Source organism: Pinus tabuliformis, chromosome 4_2 (genome assembly GCF_031772625.1).
Source record: "Pinus tabuliformis cultivar Carrire ecotype Pingquan chromosome 4_2, CPIR1, whole genome shotgun sequence".
In the NCBI taxonomy this organism is placed as follows: Eukaryota; Viridiplantae; Streptophyta; class Pinopsida; order Pinales; family Pinaceae; genus Pinus; species Pinus tabuliformis.
Window position 1 is genome coordinate 297,967,181 of NC_142304.1, and position 23,404 is coordinate 297,990,584.

The following is a 23,404-nucleotide window of genomic DNA, read 5'->3' on the forward strand; positions in this document are numbered from 1 at the left end:
CAATATGCTAATTGCCTTCAAGCCTCCCAAACAGACTCATCGATTATTTGATCCACACCATATGGCATCGCATTAACACACACATATATGTGTGTGGGTGCCTCTATTCCAGGTTAAATTAGATGCTAATTTGAAACTCGGGCCAACGAAAGTTTGATATTTGGAACTTTTCTATAACACTCCATGTGACCTAGTCCTGGGGGTCCATAGTCAAACTCATGCTAATGTCAGCATGACATCACTAATGCCACATGGTACTCTTTGAATGGTGCCATGTGTCACCCAAATTATGCCCTATTGGTTGACCAAAAGTTCCAAATCAGTATGCCACATGGCACCTTGTCGTGCTTCCATGTATCAATGCACTGCCACATCATGTCCATGTCGTCATGGTGTGCCAATATTGTGTTGCCACATCATCATCATACAACCACATCATCATGTCCATGTCATCACCATGTGCCAATGTCAGAGTGCCATGTCAGCATTGAAGGGTCCACTTGTCATCTAGATACAAAGTCCACTTATATTGGTCACATGTCACTTAACAATTGGTCCACCTATATGCCTACGTTTCATGTCCACGTGGTGGGAGGGACTCGACCTTCATTAAAGATCATGCAAGTGTGCACACAATTTATTGCTCATCAAGCCATAGTTCATTCTTGGCTGTTGGATCCGCCCAAAGTAGCGCAGACGTTAATCTCTTAAACTTTGTGCAGGTTGGGTGCCAACCACTGTTGGTTTCCCAAGGAAATAGAGATCCGCTCTAGAACTTGCTTGATTTTTAATGACTTATGAGTTTGTCCCATTTTTACCCTTTTTATCCAGTGTGAACTTTCAAATTGACATATCTTCTCATCTGAGAAGAATTTGGTAAAGTGTGATATACCATTGGAAAGGTCTCATAGACTCATAGAGGACTATCCAACCATACCATATATAGATTGATTTGAACATTGTATCTTCAACAAAAAATCAATAAACTTCAAGTCACTTTTAACAATGACGTGATCTTTCAAAGCATGATAACACTATATTCAACAGTCTCCTTCCTTTGACATACCTTCTTCATGGTAACACTCTATTCAATAGTCTCATCCTTTGACATACCCTTTGACATCAATGGCACTGGTTGTCATCAATGGCAACACTATGTCCAACAAATGAATCTTCTCTTACTAAATCAGATCATGCAGAAGATGTTGTGAAACAGGGACATACATCAAATCAACAAATTCAGTTTGAGATGGAACCATCTACAAACACATGGAAGCAAGAAGAAACTTATGGAGATAAAGGAGTTGTAGATGTTGAAGACACTCAAGAAAGCTTGAAGTTCCAAAACCTACACCGAGAAGATCTACACGGGAGAGAAAAGCTCCAAAAAACTATATCGATTTTGTTTCATCTACTGCTTTAGTTTTTGATATTTAAGAACCTTCATGTTATCAAGAAGCAATAAATGATATCAATGATGAAAGAGGAAGTGGATGCCTTGGAGAAAAACAATACGTGGGACCTAGTTGAACTCCCGAAAGATAGGAAGGTTGTTGGATGCAAATGGGTCTTCAAATTGAAAAGAGGCGTTGATGGTAATATTGAAAGGTATACAACCAGACTGGTTGCAAAAGGTTACTCATAGATGGAAGGTATATATTTCCATGAAATTTTTTCGCCAGTTGTTAAACTTGTTTCTATTCACATTGTGTTAGTGTTAGTTGCTTTGCTTGACTTGGAGTTAGAACAATTAGATGTTAAAGCATCATTCTTGCATGGAGATTTGGATGAGGACATTTATATGGAACAATGGCAAGATTTTGTGCAACATCACAATGGAAGATTAGTTTGCAAGCTAAAGAAATCATTGTATGGCCTGAAACAATCACCTAGGTAAATGGTACATGAAGTTTTATGCCTTCGTGATGAGCCAAAATTATGTTAAAAGTGAGTATGATCATTGTGTGTACTTTAAAAGTTTGAATGACATATTCATTATCTTGGTGTTATATGTTGATGATATGCTCATTGCAAGAGCGAGCATGGAAGGACCAATAAGTTGAAGGATTAGATGGCTATGACGTTTGATATGAAGGATTTGGGATTTGCAAAACAAGTGTTGGGCATTGAAATACATAGAGACAGGAAAAAAGGTAAGCTTGAGTTTTCACAACAAAAGTATGTAGAGAAAATACTTCCGAAGTTTGGGACAATCAATGTGAAATCAATTAATCCTTTTCGTTTCCCATTTTAAGCTTTCTTATATCTTATGTCCCAATAATGAAGAAGAAAAGGAGTATATGTCTCGTGTACCATATCCTAGTGCAAAAGGAAGTATGATGTACGTGATTGTTTGTACTAGATCTGATATTTCACATGCAGTGGGAGTTATCAAGATATTCATGGCAAATCCAAGTAAAGAGCATTGGTTTGCAGTGAAATGAGTACTTCGGTATCTTAGAGGCACCAGTGATTATTGTATCTCCTTTAATGGTTGTAAGTATTATGTCCGCAAATATGTTGACTTAGATTTTGCAGGTGATTTGGACAAGAGGAGGTCCACTTCAAGAGATGTCTTTACTCTGGTAGGGGGATCCATTAGTTGTATGTCAAAGCCTAAAAAAATTGTGTTATCCACTGCAGAGGCATAATACATTGCTGTCTCACATGATTGCAAAGAGACAATTTGGTTAAAGGGACTTCTAGGTGAACTTGGGAGAAAACAAAGTAGCGTAACTATATTCCGTGATAGTTAAATGCGCTATATTTGGCTGCAAATCCAGTTTATCATAGCAAGACCAAATATATTGATATAAATTATCATTTTGTAAGACATGTTATCGATGGAGGTGGAGTAGATCTCAGAAAGGTTCACACCCTAGAAAATTGTGCAAACATATTCACAAAATTAATGTTGATAGAGAAATTGTGATGGTGTCTTGCTTCTTTTGGTTTGCACTCTAGAAAATTGTGCAGACATATTCACAAAACCAGTATTGATAGAAAATTGTGATGGTGTCTTGCTTCTTTTGGTTTGCAGAAAATGCAATAGGACTTTGGCAAGGCATATGAAAATTATTGTCAAGAAAATGTGACAACAATATGTAAATGTAAATTTAAGTTTACTCAAGTAAATATTGTTGCAGTTATTCAATTTTATGAACTAAACTATAGTTACCAAAACTATTGTAACATAACCTATTTCATATATGTTATGAGAGATGAGGAGGTTGTATTGTAAATCCTAATTGCCTTGCTGGTGGATGTTTCCTTGACAAGTTGTCAAGGTTTTACCAGGTAAATCCTGTGTACTTTTGTGTAATAATTTTGTGTGCCAATTTTCTCGTGAATGATTTTGTTTACAAATTTTGAACAACAAATTAACAATATTTAAATATAAAATTAATAAGATTCATAAAAAATCCTAAAATTAAAATTTTAAATAGACTCATAAATATTAAAAATTAAACTTTTTAATTTAATTTAGAAAATAAAAAATTAAAGAAACATAATAAATTTAATATCCACTAAAACCATTAGACAAACTGAATTTGAAAACAAAATTTTTATAAAATTCATTTTACAAAATAAATTTGTATTAATTCATGAAATAAAATTTAATAATTTTTTTTTTTTACCTCTCCATTTCCAAAACACAAAAATATCAATTTACCTCTCCATTTCCAAAACACAAACAAATTTACCGAGCCATTTCCAAAACACAAAAATATCAATTTACCTCTCCATTTCCAAAACACAAAAATATCAATTTACCTCTCCATTTCCAAAACACAAACAAATTTACCGAGCCATTTCCAAATATAACATATAGAGAGCAAGGATCCAATTCTGATATCTAGCTGTTTACAATATGTGATGGCAAGTTAAAAATAATGTTTGAGAGCCCTGATTTTACATTGAGAAAATGATTTCAGCAGTGCCCTCAATTGTACAAACTATACACCTGCAACTTCACCAATTACTTGGCTGCTTTGATACTCAAAGAAATATTGATATTTCATACAGATATCGGATGGGAATGTGCTCAAATCAAATAAAATGAATCTTTCTCATCCACCACCACAGTAAATATCAGAGAGGTTGTAACATTATGTAATTCCATCGAAGAATGTCGCGCGGACTATCTATAGATTTCTCTGATTTGGGGTGGACATCAAGTCTGAAAAGCCATGTCCACATAAGACATGCGATCCTACCATACGAACATACAGGTGAGCGTACTGAATTACTCTGCTTATAGAAGACTGACCTTATTTCCTACCAGCAAGAATACGTGAAATTTGCAAGCCTCTACTGAACGCCTGGTTGAAGAGAAAACGGGTCTGGAACTCCGATACAAATGGAAACCAAGCCAATATAGCAACTGGTGTAAAAAGTACGAGTCCCATTACATAATCATAACTCCGAGCAAGGGCACGAACAGAATCCCAAAATCCAGCGCGCTGTAATAGAGGCCTGCAGGCTAGTGCAATCTACACACAAATAAAACCCAGATCTTAAATAAACATAAACCACCACCAATTTCCATTCCCAACTGCAAATAACTAACAGATAAAGTGCACAACTTCATCAATGCTAACTACCTGCAGGAAGGCCCATCCAGTAGGCATGAATGCAAGGAAACATGCAAACAAGTCTGATATGGTTAAACCACAGACAACTATGAGAATAGTGAGAACTGATAAGAAGCCAATGAAAAGAAGTCCCTTCAGAAGTCGGAACATGAGCTGAAAATCTGCACTGAACCTCCGCCTTCCCATGGATACAGTCTGTGCATGCAGAATTGAAAGAAACAGTATAAAAGTAAGATTTGACAAAATAAATACCAAAACCTATTTCCAGGCAATTTGGAGCAAGACACACACAGATCAATAATTTATGGCAGTGCTTTTTGTTAAAATAAGGAAAATAAAAATGGAGTCCATACCCAAAAAATCATATTTTGGAATTATTCTCTTTAAAGATTAAACAAAAATGTTAAGTAGGAGGATTACCTTCAATACCAATAAAACGATTGCAATAACAACCCAAGATAGCGCATATACCTGCATTTTGTGGATAAGACCAAACAATTAGAGCCCAGAAAATTCATGTCCCATCATGCTCGCTCTAATAAATGATGAAACGTGTCTTGTTAATAATGGAAACTGATTGGAAAATGTACAAATCATACCAGAACACTCCTGTGTTCATGTGCAATGTTTAGATGATAAACCAATCCATACTGATAGAGCAAAAATCTAAATGATAACAATATCTCGAAAATCCGTGCCCGCAATCCTGCATGCTTGAGATGGTCCTGTTCCTCATCCCACCAGGATTCCCAACTCTTTTCATGCGGCACACCAATACCTCCACGGTTGTTGATCCACTTGTTCCAATCCGTCCAGTCATCCACAATTTTTTGCCACTCGAATCCAGAAGGATTGAACAGGAAAGGAGCAAATAGCCATGCCCCAACCATAAACCACATGGAATAAGTGATTAAGATATAGGGAACAGTCTTACGATGTGACTGGCTATAGACAGTATACACAATCAAGAGCAGCATCAACTCGAGTCCTTTGACAAAGTGGCTGCGTGAATAGAAGCGGTAGTTATCTGCAAACTTAGCATGAAAGACAACAAATCCCCGCCCAGTAGCTCTGTATTTTGCTCCTCCATGAAGTAATGTGCGGCCATAATAATGTGTCTTCGTCCCAAGAGAGAAAGTAAAGAAAACTGATGCCATCTGCAGCTGCATGATCACAAAGTCACTTAAGGCTTTGCGGAATCCTCGTTCTAGGCCAATCTCCATCACCATAGGTAAGGCCAATAAAAAACCAAGCTGGACAAATGATTGCGAAGCAAGGGCTGCTTCCAGAGCAGTATTATGTTGTACGGAAGCTTCATGTAGCATTGCATATTCAAGCCCACTCAAAACCAAATACAATCGACCATACAGAAAAATATATACTGTAAGCACTGTCATCTGCAATACATGTAACAGAACAAGTTTTCTTTTCATAAGAGTGCTTCTAAATCAGCCTAATCTTCAAGGCAATTCCTATTAGTTAAACAGCAGAACAATCAATGATGTATGCAAGACTCAAGTTATTGTCTCAAGATTTATAATGGGCAAGCAAAACCATACTCGAATGACAAAAGATAAACTTTTAGAAATAGGGGAAAAGAAGAGTGTAATTTATCCCTACCAGGGAACTGAAATAAAATCCAACGGTAGTAAAATAGCAGGACAGCATCCGGAAAAAATCAAAGCGGTGACCAAGTCTATAAATATCACGACTCAAAGTTTGTTCACCATTCCCATTTGCCACCTTTGCCTCAAATTGTGATATTTGATTGAGTCCCACGTCACGACCTTTACCAACTTGCATGTATTCATGATGAGTGACAGTTCCGTGTCGTAGTGTAGAATTGAATCCTACAAGAAAAAAAATAATATTATATTGATCCATGCATCCGTGATTAAAGTTTAATGTATAATATTATATTGGTCCATGCATCCATGCTTAAAGAAAATATGGATGAAACAAAATTACACATGGATGCAAAAATGGAATGGATGCAAAAATGGAATATCTACCTCAATGCCTGTCTCACAAATAGCAAGGAGCTAAAGAATTTTGTTATGGAGAATTTTAGTAAAAAGGTATGGAAAAAGAGTTGGGTAGAAAGAAGAAATATTACATTGAGGAATTCAACCCTAGTGTGATCTACAACAAAAAAAGTTCATTGGAGCTAGCATTTCATAGAGGGTAAAGGTTCTTATTGCTCAATTAAGGACAAACTCACATCAACTTCGGTGTGAAACAGGGCAGTGGAAAATGCCTAAAGAAGCTTGGGACGAACGGGTGTGTACATTTTGCACCTCTGGGGCTGTGGAATCGGAGAAACGTTTCATTTTGGAATGTGATGCATTCAAAGACATCAGAGAAAGTTATGAGAACATGTTAGTATCAGTTTTTTGGCATTGTCTTTTTAGCGAGGGGTTGTTGGAAGGTTGGGCCAGCTTATCATCAATTTGAATTGGAAAAATATTGAATTACAAAAAGTGAAAAACAAGGAACTAATGGTCTCATAGACTATTTTTAGTCTCGTGGACCTTAAAATATCATTTCATTTCATATCAATGCAAGAATAGAAAACCTTTCATATACATTCCTCATATGTATCTCAAGCATAGTATCTAAATGTAGATAATTATAAAGGGCACTGTAATCACAAAATACTTACCTGCAAAAATGTCCTCACTTAAGTTGATAACTTTTGAAGCTTTGCTTATCCCACCTCTTGTGATGTGAAACAATCTATCAAATACATCAGGATGCCCATAATGGAAACGCACCCTTAAAAGACAAGAAAGGGGAAATAAGTAAGAAACAAAATATGAGCAAACTTACCTGCAACCTCATCTAGCAGTTACTTGCAATCTTATGGTCAATATGGACTAGTTCTCATGAAAAGAAGAGACATCCAGATCCCAACGCTAATATGGTTTTGCAGGTGTCATCCATACTAGAAAGATTTGAAGAGAAATGTAAGGTCTTTGGCACCAACAGAAGACAAAGGAGTGTAAATTGCAAGTGATATAGCAAGGACATAACAGTCATACCAGTCCTACATGTTACAGAGGTCAGTGCCTGTGTAGCATAAAATTGTACAGCACAAAAGAGAATGCCAAAACAGCAGGCTGCAAAGCAGAAAATACAGGGAAAGAAAAACAGGCCATACAGTAGAAAAATAAGCCCAGACAGCAGAAAAATAGGTCACAGAAGCAGGCCATATATAGCAGTAAAAGGAAGGCTGCACAAGCAAATTAGAAAACAAAACAGCCATATAACAAGTTGTACTGGAGAACTGTGGCAGACTCACGAAAGAACAAAAAGATGCTTAAAGGTATGAGAATGTTGGCCTTACAATAGCCACCTTATCAGTTCTTCATTCAAGGCAAGATCATGCACACAATATGTATCAAAATAATCGTTTTCAACAATACAAGAAGCATTCCGGACAGAGTATATAACATCCATAGTTACAGAGTGCAAACACACCCTTCAATATTTCATTAACTACAAGTAAAGTTACAACACTCGACTACCATATATTATTAGTTGGGACCCTACCATTTATACAGTTTGGTTAGAAGGTAAGATTATCAAATACAAAAGTAAAAACAATAAACAACGGTCACATAGATATTTTATCTTCCAGCTCTACAACTTCCATTTTGATCTCTTCCACTACCTATAAAATCATGAACTATGCTTATTTCATGGTCGTAGCTTGCACTACTTCCTACTGATGCTACAAAAAATATGACTCGGGAATAAATCAGCAAGATCAATATATCAGACTCAGACAAAAACAAAGGAATGGCAAAAACTTAGCTCCCCGGGGCAGCTCAATTGGCAATGGCTGTGTTATAAAGTAATATGTAAACTAAGAGATCTAAGGGTCAAATCCCCTGATTAACTCGTGTATGTGGAAGGGGTATGTGTAGGCACCTAGAAGTTATACTGGTTGCAGTCGGAATTTGCCCTGTGTCACGCGAGGATGAAACTGGTCCAATTGCCAATTCCTCTAGATACACAGACTTGGCAAAAACTCGAAAAATCGGAGTGGTCTTTCCTCTGAATTATCCTGCAAGGGACTCTTGAACGATCCAAGTTTATGAACTCCCATGGGATTACAACATCAGTGCAATCAGTATCAAACACAAAAGTTCTACGGTACTTCCATCAAAGGAAATGAAAAGAAAAGGACCCTTCCAAATCTCAACAGTAATAGATAAACACGACTTCAACTGTCACCATCTCCTCCCTCTCTGAGTTTCATAACCTCTGGCTAATGTTTCATAACAATGAGTCTATGATATGACAGAAATAACGAACATGATAAAATCATGAAAAAGCTAACATGAATATCCACGAACTTCCAGTCCACTATCAGCAAACGTCAATGAATATATTATAAAGGCCTCTAACAAAATGCTCTTTACTTCTGACTATATTCTATAATTTTTCAAGTTATTATCTTCGTAGTTTATAGTATAAAACGATGACAGGTTATCGATGAAACATTGTGTTTTCAATCCTTCATTAATAATATAAAGTTAAGGAATTAATCAACAACAAATTTTTAGAGAGCTTACTTAAGGGGGTTTGCTAGCAGTCGTTGTCCAATGGTAACGAAACTAGTTTCTTGATTTGACATGAACCAAGCAAGTGATGAAACACTGCACCGATCACAAAAAAGACAACATGTCATTGATCAGGCAGAACACACAGAAAACCATTTGTGAAATTCCACATCAAGTTCCTAGGTAAATAATTGTATTGTCTGATACAGTTAAATTGGAAATTCCCAATATATTGAGAAGCAAATTATATTGGTCCACATACAATTAAATTTTCTTCTATTTGAAATATAACAAAATTCATCCTGTGAAACTGGGACATTGATGCCACAAGAAACTAACCTTCCTGTAAAAATATGTTCTCTAAGACCAAGTATTGTTGGGCGTCGTACACCATGTTTCTTAAGAAATTCTTCCAGCAAGTTTCGCATTTTGAATGCTTCTTCTAGATAGTTGTCCTTCAATACGTTGAAGAATTAGAACTTGGTATCCTTTGAGTAAGCAATCACATATATAATATCTGATAATTATAGGGAAACTAAGCATACCTGGTTCATATCAATTGTTTGAAGAGCTTCTCCACGAGTGAAAATAATGGCATGATTCTGATTTTCTGGCTTCCCCTCACCAAGAGTAGGATTACCAGGCAGCTTGATACGGTATATTATCTGCACACCAGCCCAAAACAAAGGCAATTTGAAGAATTAAAATCCAATAATCTTGTGCATTGCCACTGGGTTTAGTTGACGACTGGAGTATCTTCTGTATCTTAGTAATCTGCCTTTAAAAATCTAATTTGAAGAAGAGAAATTTTCAATGCCAAATCATATTTCAATAAATATATTGAACAACCAAGTTTAGCATTTTTTATGTCTAGGGAAAGCCTAAAACGGGTGCATGATGGTGTGCAGCTGTCCCATGATGATATGTTATCATCATGCCAAGCTGTATTGCCAAGAACTAAGAACTGGAGAAAGAAAAACAAAAAGAAAGGTATTGGTGAAAAGCTAAAAGTTAAAATTTAGGAAGGCGTATTTGCAATTAAGTCTATCTTCATCCTGCTCTTCAATGGTTGCTTGTGGGGATGTTTATAATTAACTAATACCAGGAGAAAGAAACACAATATATTTATTTATTTATGGTTGCTTGTGGGGATGTTTATAATTAACTAATACCAGGAGAAAGAAACACAATATATTTATTTATTTATTTGTTTTTCTGAATTTGTCTACTCCTACATTGATACAAAAATATGGTTACAGAGAGGCAGAGGCCTCGAGAGTTCTAGCCCATGAGACGGCATGCTTACAAAAATCGCTTGAGAAATTGACCAGAAGACCTGCATAATGACTTGCTTTGAGACTTGATATAACTGGAAACTGTAACTGAAGACCGGGACAGAATGATAGGAACCAATCAAAACTTAGTACAGCGCAGCCGCTACATGATCGGAATCTGACCCATAAACAGATTGAACCAAGACAGTAACCAAAAAAACAGGAGAATGCCGCCCACGCAGGGGAAACCGGCAAGTCAAAAATTGAAAAAGACCTGATTCTGAGAACTAAAAACATGAAATGACTATATATCCGGAAGGGATTGAGCGTCTTCTTTCAGCAGTTGAACAAAACCAGAAGGTGCAGACCTGTTCAGTCTTCATGCGAGGTTGGAGGCGATTCTTCAACAATGCGGCAACCGAATTGGTCTGGGTCTTCAAACTCAGAGGGTTGGCCCTCTTTACTTGAAGGACCACCACCTGCAGGAGCGCTCGAACCGGCATGGATGGTCGAATCCAGTGTTGCAGAGCCACCTGGGTCCTTTCTCTGAGTAGTCACATTCTGCGAGGATTCATTCTGGTCTTCCATCCTCGGTTCCAAAGGAGCCCCTGGACTGACAGCCCCCGAACCCATAGTATCCTCACACAACTCTACGGTGACTGATGCAATGAAGGAGGAATTGCCTAGAGTGCAGGGGAAGCGGAAGTGAGCTGTGTGAGAATTGGAATGGTGAGAGCGCACTTCGGTGATGAACTGCCCTCGTCCCCTGCCACGACCACTTCTGGTCACAGGGTATCTATCAAAGCAGAAATCCGAAGCCTCAGACGAAGGGTCCGAGGTTGTGGAGGAAGGCTGGCGGGAGACACGGCCTCGGGAGCTGCCTCTTCTGCAGCTCATCCTTGAGCGCACTCTGGGCATTTTGAAGTATGCTGGAGGAGCAGAACAAACAGCCGTGGAGGGGACTGAGAGGGGGCGACCGAGGAAGATGCAAAAAGGATTGTTTGAAGCATGAAAGCCCTGATAAGTATCAACGCCTCGATACAGAGGCAGACAATACCCTGGACTATCTCGAGAGCGAGGAGCTTCAACCTTGCTAAACCAGCATAAGCGCAAGGGAGGAGCAAGAGTGAATAACAAGCAGAGCGTCATTGCCGATATACTAACACACTGGCGAGAGGGAAAGAGCTGCGTTAATGCAGCATTTAAGTTGATCGTCTGAAACATTAACTCTTTCCTCATGCGATGCCAGCTGGCAATTGTGATGAGCCACACGCCCACCCTCCACGCCGCCTTTGTACTGCTCGCTTGACTATACACCCGCATTCGGGGGAAGAAACACAAAAATTAAAGGCACTGGTGAAAAAGCTAAAAGTTAAAATTTAGAAAGGTGTATTTGCGATTAATTCTATCTTCGTCTTGCTTTTCACTGGCTGCTTGTAGGGATGCTTATAATTAAGTTTGTAGTCAATCAACAGGCATTGTCCAAACAACTTTAGACGTAATCAGTTTAGAAACACCATATTTGACTCCTAAATCCCAAATCTTCTCCGATCAGTTCCTTCCTATAAGTTTCCACATTGCTGAACCTGCAATGGATGTTCTCTGGTCTAGATTCCTGTACCACTAACCTCGTAGGTGTTCGGCGGATGCTTTCAGTGCATAAAGCCCTTAATACATAGTACAAAATAGAAGCAACAAAGATCTTTCGGTGTTCAACCTATTCAGTGCCAAATAAACAGTCATTGACCCCTCAAAGACCAGACATTTCTTGATAACTATTAGAACAGTAAGAACATACCACATCTTAGAACATGGAAGAATCAAACAGTGAATGGCGTGATAAAGAGTATCCAAATTGCGATATTTCCATTTAGCAATGTTGCTTAAGGGAAATATCAATTTTGATCAATTTTGCCAATTTTGGGTTGCAACTTAGGAAAATTGGGTTGTGGGCCCCACTTGCAATTTTGGGCCAAAAGAAGACTCCAACATAAGGAAAAATGGAAAATCAAATTGCTAGTGGGTGGTGGGGGCCACCCCCAAAAGGAAATACGCTCCCCTTGGCTAATACGCACTCATAGAGGGAAGAGAGATGAGTGGGTCGATGTATGGGGCCCACATGGAGAATTGGAGGCTCAAGGCTAAATAGGAGGTGCATTCATCACTTTAGAGACTTTTTTGATCATTTGACATTTACACTTACCTAGCACGCTTGAGCTGAGAGCCAAGTCTGTAAGTGCTGTTGAGCACAAGAGATTTTCATGCGAGAATCTCACCCTACCTTCAGTGGACTTCAAGTGCCAACCCAAGGAGGTGATCTTCGCTACGTTTGGGAGTTGTCTGGGAGTTTAGCAAGCAATTTGTGGAGTTTTTCCAGCAGTTTGGGCGCAATAAGGGAAATACGGACCACTTGGAGGAGCTGAAAGTGGGGCAGAGAATTCGTCGAGCTTTCAGGGGGTGATTTGGGCCAGTATTTGTTGGAGATCTGGAGTGCTAGTTAGGCACGATTTTGAGGGAGTTTGCTATGCACATTGAGCCATCACCAGGGACTGCGTGAGCTTGTGTAGAGGGAATTTTGTGCCACATGTGGGAGTTTGGGAGAAAGCCAATTTGGGTGCTGTGGTGAGCTAATACTTGTGGGGAATTCCGAAGGGGAATTTTGCTGGCCCTTGCAGCGATTTTTGGGCTCTCAAGCAGTGTTATTTTCTGGAGGGTCGATTTGCTGAACAGTTGGAGGGGAGCTTGAAAATTGGGGTGAATTTCAGAGGTCAACATTAGGCCAAACCCTTTTTGGGTTTTGGTGGGTTATTTGTGGGGAGACCAGGCTTAATTTCCCGAAATTTTCTGAGCACCAGAGGAGGGCCAATCAATAGTTTCTTACAATCAGTAGTGCAGTTTGTGGGGCTAGTGCAGAGCATTTGAGGGGGCATCTTCCTAGTAGCTAAGCAGTTGATCCCATCACCTGGGCCTTGTTAGCTTGCCTTGGGCAAGCCCAGGTGCATACATTCTGACTCCGAGCTTCTATTGTACCCTCTTTTATTATAATAAAATGGCTCTGTTTTGCGCAGTTTTTAGTACATTTTCGGGTGTTTAATTTTGTGTCGTTTTTGCTATGCATGTTTTGTTTATCATTGTTAATATTCCTTAGGGATACTACACAAATAGTAAAAATGATGACCATTTGTCAGTGAAAGCATGGTGTTGTTAATGCCTCAGTTAGGGTTCAATTCCCCAAGTGACATGTTTATCCATTGATGGGCCCATATCCATTAGGGGGTCATTTATCGCGAATGAGGCCACGTGCAAGTCCTGCTTCTTTGTTGGAATAGATACACCCAATTGAGGCTGCTTAGCCAAAGGGGCATTTTTGTGGCTTGTGAGACACATCTACCACATTGTAATATCTCAAATCAAAAAATTCCACTTGCTAAGTTGCTACTCTTCATTAGAAACATTTTAAAAAAACTGATGACCATCCTTAAATAATTTAGCCATTAGTCAAATGTCTTTCTTTTTGGTTCTATTTTGCTTTTAATGCATTTGGATTGTAGAATGTTGAACTCTACAAATTTACTGTGATGTGTTTGTTTTGAACTGTTTGGTATTTTCTCATATTTTCTAACTTTGTAACCAGAGAACCCGTAGTAAAAACCATTTTGCTGTCAACGTTTCAAACCCCAACAAGGGATCCATCATCAGGATTTTCTCATATTGTTGTGAAAATCCTTTTTATCAATGTTACATTTATTGTCTTGGTGTATTACTGCTGAGGGTCCAAAATATAACTTACAAGTGATGTAAAGAAAAATATTAGAAAATGTCAAGATGCTTAAAAAATACAAAAACAATCATTTTATTTTCAAAATTTTAAACCTCTAAAGTAACAACAACATCAAATAAACACATTGCTACATAAATATGCAAATAAACCTGATATATAAGATGTCAAGTGGTACATCACACATTGATACTGATATATGATATCTTTCGTCATAAGTCTTGATAGGAAGATACAAAATCACATCGAACAAAAATAAATGTATCCCATGAGATGAATCCTAAGTTACCAGAAACGCCTGAAGAATTTGTCGGAAACGCGGATCCTTGTTTCCGAAACGAAAACGCGTACGAAACTTTGGATTTGGAATTGGATACGTTTCCAAGGGTTTTAATTTTTTTTGGATCCGTTTCCAAAAATACGGAAGAAAATCGTGATCGGAACCCACCCTTAAAATGTTAAAAAGCGTGAAAATTTGTATAGACATAAATAAATAATAAAAATGAAGAAATCAGATTTGCAAATAAACTCACTATAAACGTAGTCTCATAATGTCTCTTCTAAATCTTTAGAAACAACAACACTCCATATATTTATCAAGGATTCTTACTACTCAGGAAAAGATAAATGTTCAAAAGCACAAACAAAAGGGTTTGATGGATATCTTCGTAAAGAGATTTATTTGAGCAATTAATTTTCAGTTTGGTTAAGGTTTTGTTAATTGTCATTGATTTGTCTCTTGATTTCATAAATCCCTCCAATATAAAAAAATCTCCAGCGAATCTTTTCCCTGCATATAGTCAAGAGACCAAGCTGACGTTGAGAAGATTGAAATGTTCAAATAGCTCTTGATGGAATATCCCAATGATCCCATGGGCCTTTTAATTGCCATCCAAGGAAGATACATACCATCTTCCATGCATGACACGTTCTTTGAAGGAGCTGGACCCAAAAGTACAAAGGTTGTAGCGTTTTTTATTACATTAATAATGATGATGATAATATGTTGAAATTTTGAATGTTATAATAATCACTAATGATGATGACAATGTCTATGTTGAATCGATGATGTTGATGATTTGTTTATGTTGAATTCATGATGATAATTATGTATTTTTACATGTAGAATCTAGATTCTAAAAGATGAATGGTAATATGAAATTCTTATTTTGTTATATATATATATATATTGTTGAGAAATATAGGGGTAGCTAGATTAGGTGTTTTTTCTTACTTTGATAACTGCTTGTGATGTATTTTTACTTAACTTGTTTGGCTTCTTCTTTCACTTGATTATTATTAGTGTTCTTATCATCAAACTACCAAACTATGAAGATCAATGAGACAAGAGGACACAAAATGTAGGGTGCAAGCCAGGGGCGAAACCTCTCCTCTTGAGAGGAAGACCCACAAGAATTCTTCTCTTCTTATAGAATGTTCAAATGATGAATTCCAAGACCTAAGACCCTTGTCAAAGACCCCTCCAAGACCAAGTCAAACCTTCCTTTGTTGAGATTCTCTTTTATAAAGTCAACACCAGTAAAACTTGCTTACCAACTTCAGTTTTCGGCCCTAACTTCAGAAATTCGGCTGCCACTTTAGGACTACAATTTCGGCCTGCCTGTAACTCCTGCATTTCTGCATGTGTGGGTGGACTTAATGCTGAAATGACCTTCTCCTCTCTTCATTTGATGTGCCTACTCTTTCTAGACAACTCGGCTTGTATTGTAAGGCTTCTTGACACCAAATAGTGTCTTCTTGACAACTCTACAACTCGGCCTTACTGCAGTCATAGATGCCCTAATTATTTTGCACGTGTGAGGTAGAGTAGCCCAGAAAAACAATTCGATTCTTCTTCTTATTATCCTCTCCTTCGCTGGTTCTTCTAGTGCTTGTACGAACTTCTTGTGTGCTTGAATGATTGATCTCAAATGTGGTGGACTTCCATCTTATATATAGGCCTATTGGATACCCTTAATAGGTCGACATATCTTCTCTTGGAGGCCGACTTTACTGTTAGATAGGCCGACTTGTTGCTGTTCGTGGACAAGGTCTTGGAGGGTCTTTATGACACTTTTAATTTTCTTTGACTTGATACAATAAGCCCAAGAGGGTCTTCCATACATGACAATGAATCAATTGACTTGTTGACTTAATGACAAGCCCTAGAAGCACTCAATGGTTGCTTGAGCTATAAATAAAATAACCTTGAGCATGAAGCCCATGCTACAAAATAATAATAATAAAATTTCTTTCTCTTTTCATCAAATACATAAAATCATGATTACATTAGTCATTACGAAGACCGAAACTAGTTACACATTTTAACACTCCCTCTTAACTAGGGAGGTATTCATAATACATACACGGTACTTGGACATTCTTATACTGAAGAATTCTCATAAGAAGAGTCAGAATGGTAAGCCATCTCATAAGCTATTATTTTAGCTTATCTCATTGCATCTCATCATACCAACCAACATTGTCACATAGCAAGGCCTTGACTAACAACTCTATCTCTCCACAAGATCAGAGCACAATGTTGGCGAGACAATCACTGATAGACACCATCATCATTGTCTCTTAAGGCACATACCCCATCCAAATGTTCACAAGGTATGTCCGTTTAGGACCATTCTTGTCTTGGAGTAACACATCCTCAAAGAATTTCCTCTTCGACTACTCTTGCCTATTGGATGCCCTACCACATCCTCAAAGAGTATCAGATCAATCACAGATGCTTACCCATTCCTCCATTCTTTCTTCATAACATGAGGACAAGAATGATTTGTCTATCTTTCCCTCTCAACTAGAGAGGATCTACACATTCCTATAAAAGGAATATTCCCAAGCTCCCTTTTAAGAAGGGACTTGCCCAAGCTCCCTCTCAACTAGGGACTTCTTTCCAACAAAAACTATCTACTCTTTGGTGGAGATCATGGTACTATCAGCTATTTGTAGGGCTTCTCTTTCTGCATCATGTCATGAACTTCATCTTCTTCATCATAACTTTTGTAGGTCTTCAGCCATCTTTCTTCATCACTTCCCTTCAACGAACCATAGGGTTGGACCAATAGTCATGTCATCCTTCTCTCATCGGAAAGTGATCTTCTAGTCCACATTTGGTTATCCTTCATACAACTACCTTTTCTAAGTCATGTTTCTTTCAAGATCTTTTATCCAATCTCATGAGTACTATGTAATGTCCCAAATTAACATTTTTGCTAAGGGAATTCTCAATTTTGCAATTTTTGGCAGTTAATAAATATTTGGCATATAAACTTAGGAAAAGTGGGTGAAAAAGGAAAATTTATAAAGGTGCCACCCCCAAACATTAGAAGAGCCAAGAAACTTGATGGGAAGTGGAGAGTGGGGGCCACTTCAAGGGATATGAACCCCTTGGAGGAATTCAAATTGGGTGAGAGAGGGAATTTGATGGGTGGAGCCGACAAGGAGCATGAGGGATGGCTAGCTATAAATTGGAGGTGAGGCTCTCATTTTAGGGGCTTTTTGACATTTGATTATCCATTGTTACTCTAGTTGTTCAGCTGAGTTACAAGTGTTGCTTAGCACAAGAGCTTCCCAAGGAGTGAAGCTCAACCTTCTCTTCGGTGGACCTTGAGTGCGACCCTAGGAAGGATTTCTATCTTATTTGGAGGCTGGGAGAGAGACATCACACAACACTACGCCATTCTAGTTTAACTGAGACGCAGAGGGAGAGGCCACACAGTCATTGGGAGGATTGGTGCTAGAAGTTGGGGTCTCTATTTCTGCAGGGGTGTTCTTGATCATATTCCAGCCAAAGGAGGGAGATTTTGGGAGGCAAAAGGGAGTCCCTCACTGCTGTACGAATTGTTGAAGCTTGCTACTGCGTCATCTTTCACAGGCCTGCGCAGTTCTCTTGGGTGATTGTTGTGTGGAGTGTCGGTTGGAGAATTTAGGGGTTGAGTTGCCAAGATTTCATTTGGAGGGAGATTGTGCGAAGATTGCTAGCATTTTGGAGTAGCAATTCATCATTTTCTGCTGCAGGTGAAGCATTTTGGTATTTGAGGAGGGCCAAGCTATTTGGGGTCGAATTTGGAGGGTCAAAACTAGAGAAAACCCTTTATTAGTTTTTGACAAGGATCACATCCCCAAATTTACAAAATTTTCTGGGCAGTTTTGAGGGGCCAAATCAGGGCGCCAAGTTAGCTAGCAACGTAGAAAAACTAGGCCAGCACAGATTTCTGGAGGGGCAGACTATTGCAGCAGTTGGGCATTGGGAGATTGATCACTTGGGGTTTGTAGCTTGCCTTGAGAAAGCCCAAGTGCACTCCTAATTTTATTGTACTCCAACAGTTTATTTATAATAAAATTGGCCATTTTGGGTGCTTCGGAGCATTTTTCTGGTCATGGGTGTTTGCTAAAATTTATTGTGTTGTTATTTTGTGCATGTCTTTGATTATTTCTTTAAAATTTCTATTTGGAATATTAGAGTGGTATTAGAGCATGACCTTGGCCAACTGTGGGGGAGCTAGCAAGATCATGGAGGTTTTGGCCATGCATGCATAGTGACTGGTGAATTTATGGGCACTCCAATGACACAAAAAGGGAAGAGTACACATGGGATCATGGAGGGGTTGATGAGGCAAAACCAACAATTGACAAGGCAAAACCAACTGTTCCTAGAGAGGATGCAACAAATGGTGGGGATGTTGAGTCATACCTAGTAGGGAAGCCATGTGCGTGAACGCACAACCTAATAGTACAACACCCATACATATGGCCAATTTGGTTGTCCTGCAATGCCTCATTTTCTGGATGAGCCAGAGGAGAAGCATGGGTCAAGGACAGGATCATCCTGTAGACACGGGCAGTTAGAGGGTGAGACCAGGGGGCATTTCTGCTGGTGGAGGTCGGGCTTTAGATGTCAGAAGCTCGAGGAGGAGGTTGAGCAAGAGAACACGCAGGATGGTGAGGGGCACATTGATATACCCAGTGTGGCACAGGAGTCACCATTGTTGGAGACCTCTTTGATAGCACCAGTTAACACCTTGACGGAGAGAGTGGAGCATACACCCATAGGGCCATCTGATGATGTGGTGTTTGTCATTGATGAGGTGCCATCTGTTGTTGAAGTATCCATTGATGAGGTGTCCAAGACCCTATTTGAATTTTCAGGTGATGGCAACCTACAACAGATTAGGGAGGTGTCGAGAGATATATCCATTAGTGAGGTGCTAATGCACATAGAGGTACCCAGAGTTGTGACAAAGTTCTCAGACGACAACTACCTAGAGCAGCATGGAGAGCACCTTGAGGAGCGTGAGCTAGATGAGGATGTTATGTTCGATGAGCTACTTGTGGAGGGACAACTCGGGACTCTAGTTCAGCCCATGGTAGAGGAGGATGGGTAGTCATCTTTTGCACTTTCCATCGATGGAGAGCAGATAGATGGGCATGCGACCAACAAAATTGAAGTACTTCCAGTTAGTAGCTCTCTTCAGACTTACATAGATGGGGCCTGCAACAATATCAGGTTTCCTCTGCACGTTGGAGGTATGAGAATTTCTGAATCTAACACATCAGAAACCCCTACTAAAATTACTGGTTTACAATCTCCTACTTGTTCTTTACATTAAGAAGTTATTTAACTGCATAAACATCGAAGTAAAAACTATTGCAGATCATGCACTGAAATAAACAGAAACAATAACATAAGGGACACCGTTATTTTTGGACAATCGTCCCCAGAAAAACCCAATGCGGGAAAACTAGTGCAGCATATAGAGGGTTTGTCTTATTAAGCAGATTCATGAATACAACTAGGGTGCCATAAATGGCTCACCCAACAGAGAATATCCTTGGCAATAGTACCTCTATCCGGAGATAGATATACCGACAAATCAGCAACCAGATGATCAACTCCATAGTGACAACCAGCTGATCAACTCCATAGTGACTTTGGTTGTTCCTTGTGCTGGACAATGAAAGCTGCTCCAAGCACTGCTCTGGAACTACGTCACCCTTTCCCAACTAATCTGCTCTCAGTCTGCCCCACAAAATCTCCTCAGCGTTGCCTCTGAAGCCCAGCGTCAACCTCTATGGCCCTCAACACTCCCTGCGTCAGCCTCTATGACCTTCCGCATTCTCTGCGTCAGCCCTTCTAGGGCTTGCGCTATCTATCCCGGCACTTCACTGCCTCTCTGCTATGTATTCTTTAGCCTCAGATGGAAATCCCTTGTTGAACTGCTCCTCACTGCAACTCTGATCACTAACTCGATTTCCTCAGCAAACCTTACCCCAGAAAATCAAATTCTTGATCTCTCTCGGTGTGTCTCCAATTGACCCTTAAGCCTCCTCTTATACTTTTCCTATTGACGATTCAACGGCCGAGATTTATTCCCTAATCAACGGCGAAGATTACAACTGGCTTGATCCTCGTCACTTAGAACTTTCTTACCCATATTATATTAATACACAATAATATTTTTATTTTCCTAAGTTTAGACTTAGGAACCTATTAAAAATATTAATTATTTTAATATCCCTTCATTTGGGTGGAATTTCTTCAAACGATTTTTGGGTCTTGGAGATCTCATGTGCCTTAACCTCTCCACCAATTTTCAAGGCTAGAGCACATCCGATGCTACCCAAAATCAACACTCCCTCTTAGAGAGGAATGTGCTCTAGTAATGCTTCACCATAGAAGCATCACACTGATCCTCCGCATCGGTCCTCTGTGTTGATGCTTGGCTAGATGACCCACATCCATTGCACTGCTGCTTCTTGTATTGCTGCCCATGACACTGCCACTGCCACTGCTACATTTGCACTGCAACTCCCTCTCAAAATGCTGCCCATAACACTGCCATTGCTAACTACTGCACTGCAACTCAGTTACCAAGAAGTAACTGACTTCACCCAATCACTGACATCATGGTCAGTCTGGAAGCCTCGTGATGTTGAAGCTACCTCAGCTTCTATCCTGTGCTCCCTCTGCTACCACTGCGCTGCTGCAAACACCTCTGTGCCTCTCGCACTGCTGCAACTTTCACTGCGCTGCTACAGACTTCTGCACTCTAGCACTACCTTGCCGCTCCATCACACCTTGCTCCACTCGACATCTGTCATCATGCTACTGTCGTTAAGGGCTTCCGTGTTGATTTTTGGTAGCATCGGATGTTCTCTAGCCATGAAAATTGGTGGAGAGGCTAAGGCACATGAGATCTCCAAGACCCAAAAATCGTTTTGAGAAATTCCACCCGGATGGAGTTATTAAAATAATGAATATTTTTAATGGGTTCCTAAGTCTAAACTTAGGAAAATAAAAATATTAATGAGCATTAATAAAGATAAGGGTGAAAAGCTTCTAAGAGACGAGGATCAAGTCTGTTTTAATCTTAGTCGTTGATTAGAGACTTAATATCGGCCATTGATTCATCAACAAGAAAAGTATAAGAGAAGACTTGAGGATCATTTGGAGACACACCGACAAATACTTAGTATCTCGAGGAAAATCGATTCTCAAGAGATGAGATCGATTTCAAAGGGAGAGTTGCAGGGTGGACGAAGAGGAGGGCATCAGCAGCAGGCTGCGTCTAAGGAGGAGGTGACACAGAGATAGTGAGAGACATCGCAGAGAGAGACATAGTCCAGAGGAGAGACATAGCCCTCACGCAGGTTGACGTAGAGGGACGTAAAGCTACTCAGAGCCATGCAAAGTTTTCTTTCAAGTTTCTCTGTAAAATCATTCCTTGTAAAAGCAAATGTTGCTGAAGATTAATAAAACCCTCATGTACTGCACCGGTTTTTCCACATTGGGTTTTTCCGGGGACAGTTGTCCAAAACAACTGTGTTGATGTGAGTGGTTCTTGTGCATGTATTTTTCTCAGTGTAATTATGTGATAACTGCAGTAGAATTTATCTTAATATTTGCTGAAGGGATTTCGTAAATAACTTATTGTGAAGAATAAGTAGGTGAAATAAATCAATGGCTGCAGTAGAATTTTAGTGTAGAAATTTTTACATGGTATCAGAGCAGAGATCTAGCAACAAGGGAGGAAAATTGACTATGGGTCAAGAGCATGATGCAGAGGCATCAACTCAAAGGGACTCGCACAGATTTCCAAAAGAATGCACAAGGGACATGAATCACGATTATTCTATGTTAGCTTCCAGATTGGAAGAAGAAGTTTCTTTCCTAGCAAGCTCTGCCTCCTCCGAGGTTTGGTACATAGACAGTGGAGCTTCCTGGCATATGACAGGAATTCGAGAATGTTTTTCAGATTATCAGGAAGAAAAAATGAATTTTCAGATCACCATGGGAAATAAGGCAAAGTGTACCCTAGTAGGAAGAGGTATTGTAGTCTTTCAAACTGAAGCAGGAGGACGACTTCGAAAAACCAATGTGCTGCATGTGCCAGGATTGGGGATGAACTTACTCTTCGTATCTCAACTTCAAAACAAGGGTTATGACATTTTCTTCATTAAGGAGAAAGTATATGTCAAACACTCAAGTTGGAAAAGGAAGGCCCAGATTGGAATTAGAAGTAACAGGCTGTACAGATTACAACTAGAATCACCAATGGCACTGATAGGCAGCAATGGAAACAAAGATTTGAATGAAGTATGGCATAGGAGGATGGGACATTTACACCATGGGGCTCTTCGAATTCTCATGAAAACAGTATCAAGAGTTCCAGAAGTAACAATAGAGCTAAGAGTGTGCTAGGATTGAAACACTTAGATATCTGGGGACTGATGTCCACAAAAGCTCTTAGTGGTGCTGAATACTTCGTCACCTTCATCGAAGACCATTCCAGGAAGACTTGGATCTACTTTATGAAAACCAAGGATGAGGTTTTTGGTCGATTCAAAGAGTTCAAGGCTCTAGAGGAGAATCTGACAAGAAAGAAGATAAAAGTGTTGCGCTCAGATAATGATGACAAGGACTTCACCAATTTTTGCGCTAAGGAAGGAATCAAAAGAGAGTGAACAAATCCCTACAATCTAGAGCAGAATGGGGTAGTAGAAAGGAAAAACAAGACTATTGTGGAAGCAACTAGGGCAATGTTGTATGATCAAAGTACGCCCAAATTCTTGTGGGTAGAAGCATGAAGCACAACATTTTATGTCCAAAACAAGACTCCACACAGGGCATTGCACAAAATCACTCCGGAAAGAGTCTTCACCGGGAAGATACCTGAA

The 23,404-nt window shown here is 39.3% G+C and overlaps 1 protein-coding gene across 2 annotated transcripts in view; it reads right to left on the reverse strand.

The window, feature by feature from the left end:
* Positions 1-3,726: 3,726 nt before the first annotated feature.
* The window catches only part of LOC149169181 (callose synthase 3-like), a 266,097-nt gene continuing 246,419 nt past the window's right edge, over positions 3,727-23,404 (reverse strand). The window contains exons 34-42 of one of the 2 annotated variants that reach the window (XM_089428595.1): positions 9,709-9,828; positions 9,503-9,618; positions 9,176-9,259; positions 7,258-7,370; positions 6,216-6,445; positions 5,195-5,992; positions 5,016-5,066; positions 4,605-4,790; positions 3,727-4,493 (exon numbers count right to left, since the gene is read on the reverse strand). In XM_089428595.1, the coding sequence (XP_089284721.1) occupies positions 4,272-4,493; positions 4,605-4,790; positions 5,016-5,066; positions 5,195-5,992; positions 6,216-6,445; positions 7,258-7,370; positions 9,176-9,259; positions 9,503-9,618; positions 9,709-9,828 (1,920 nt within the window). In that variant the 3' untranslated portion in view covers positions 3,727-4,271. The remainder of the gene's footprint in view (positions 4,494-4,604; positions 4,791-5,015; positions 5,067-5,194; positions 5,993-6,215; positions 6,446-7,257; positions 7,371-9,175; positions 9,260-9,502; positions 9,619-9,708; positions 9,829-23,404) is intronic. The other variant, XM_089428596.1, reaches the window with a different exon arrangement.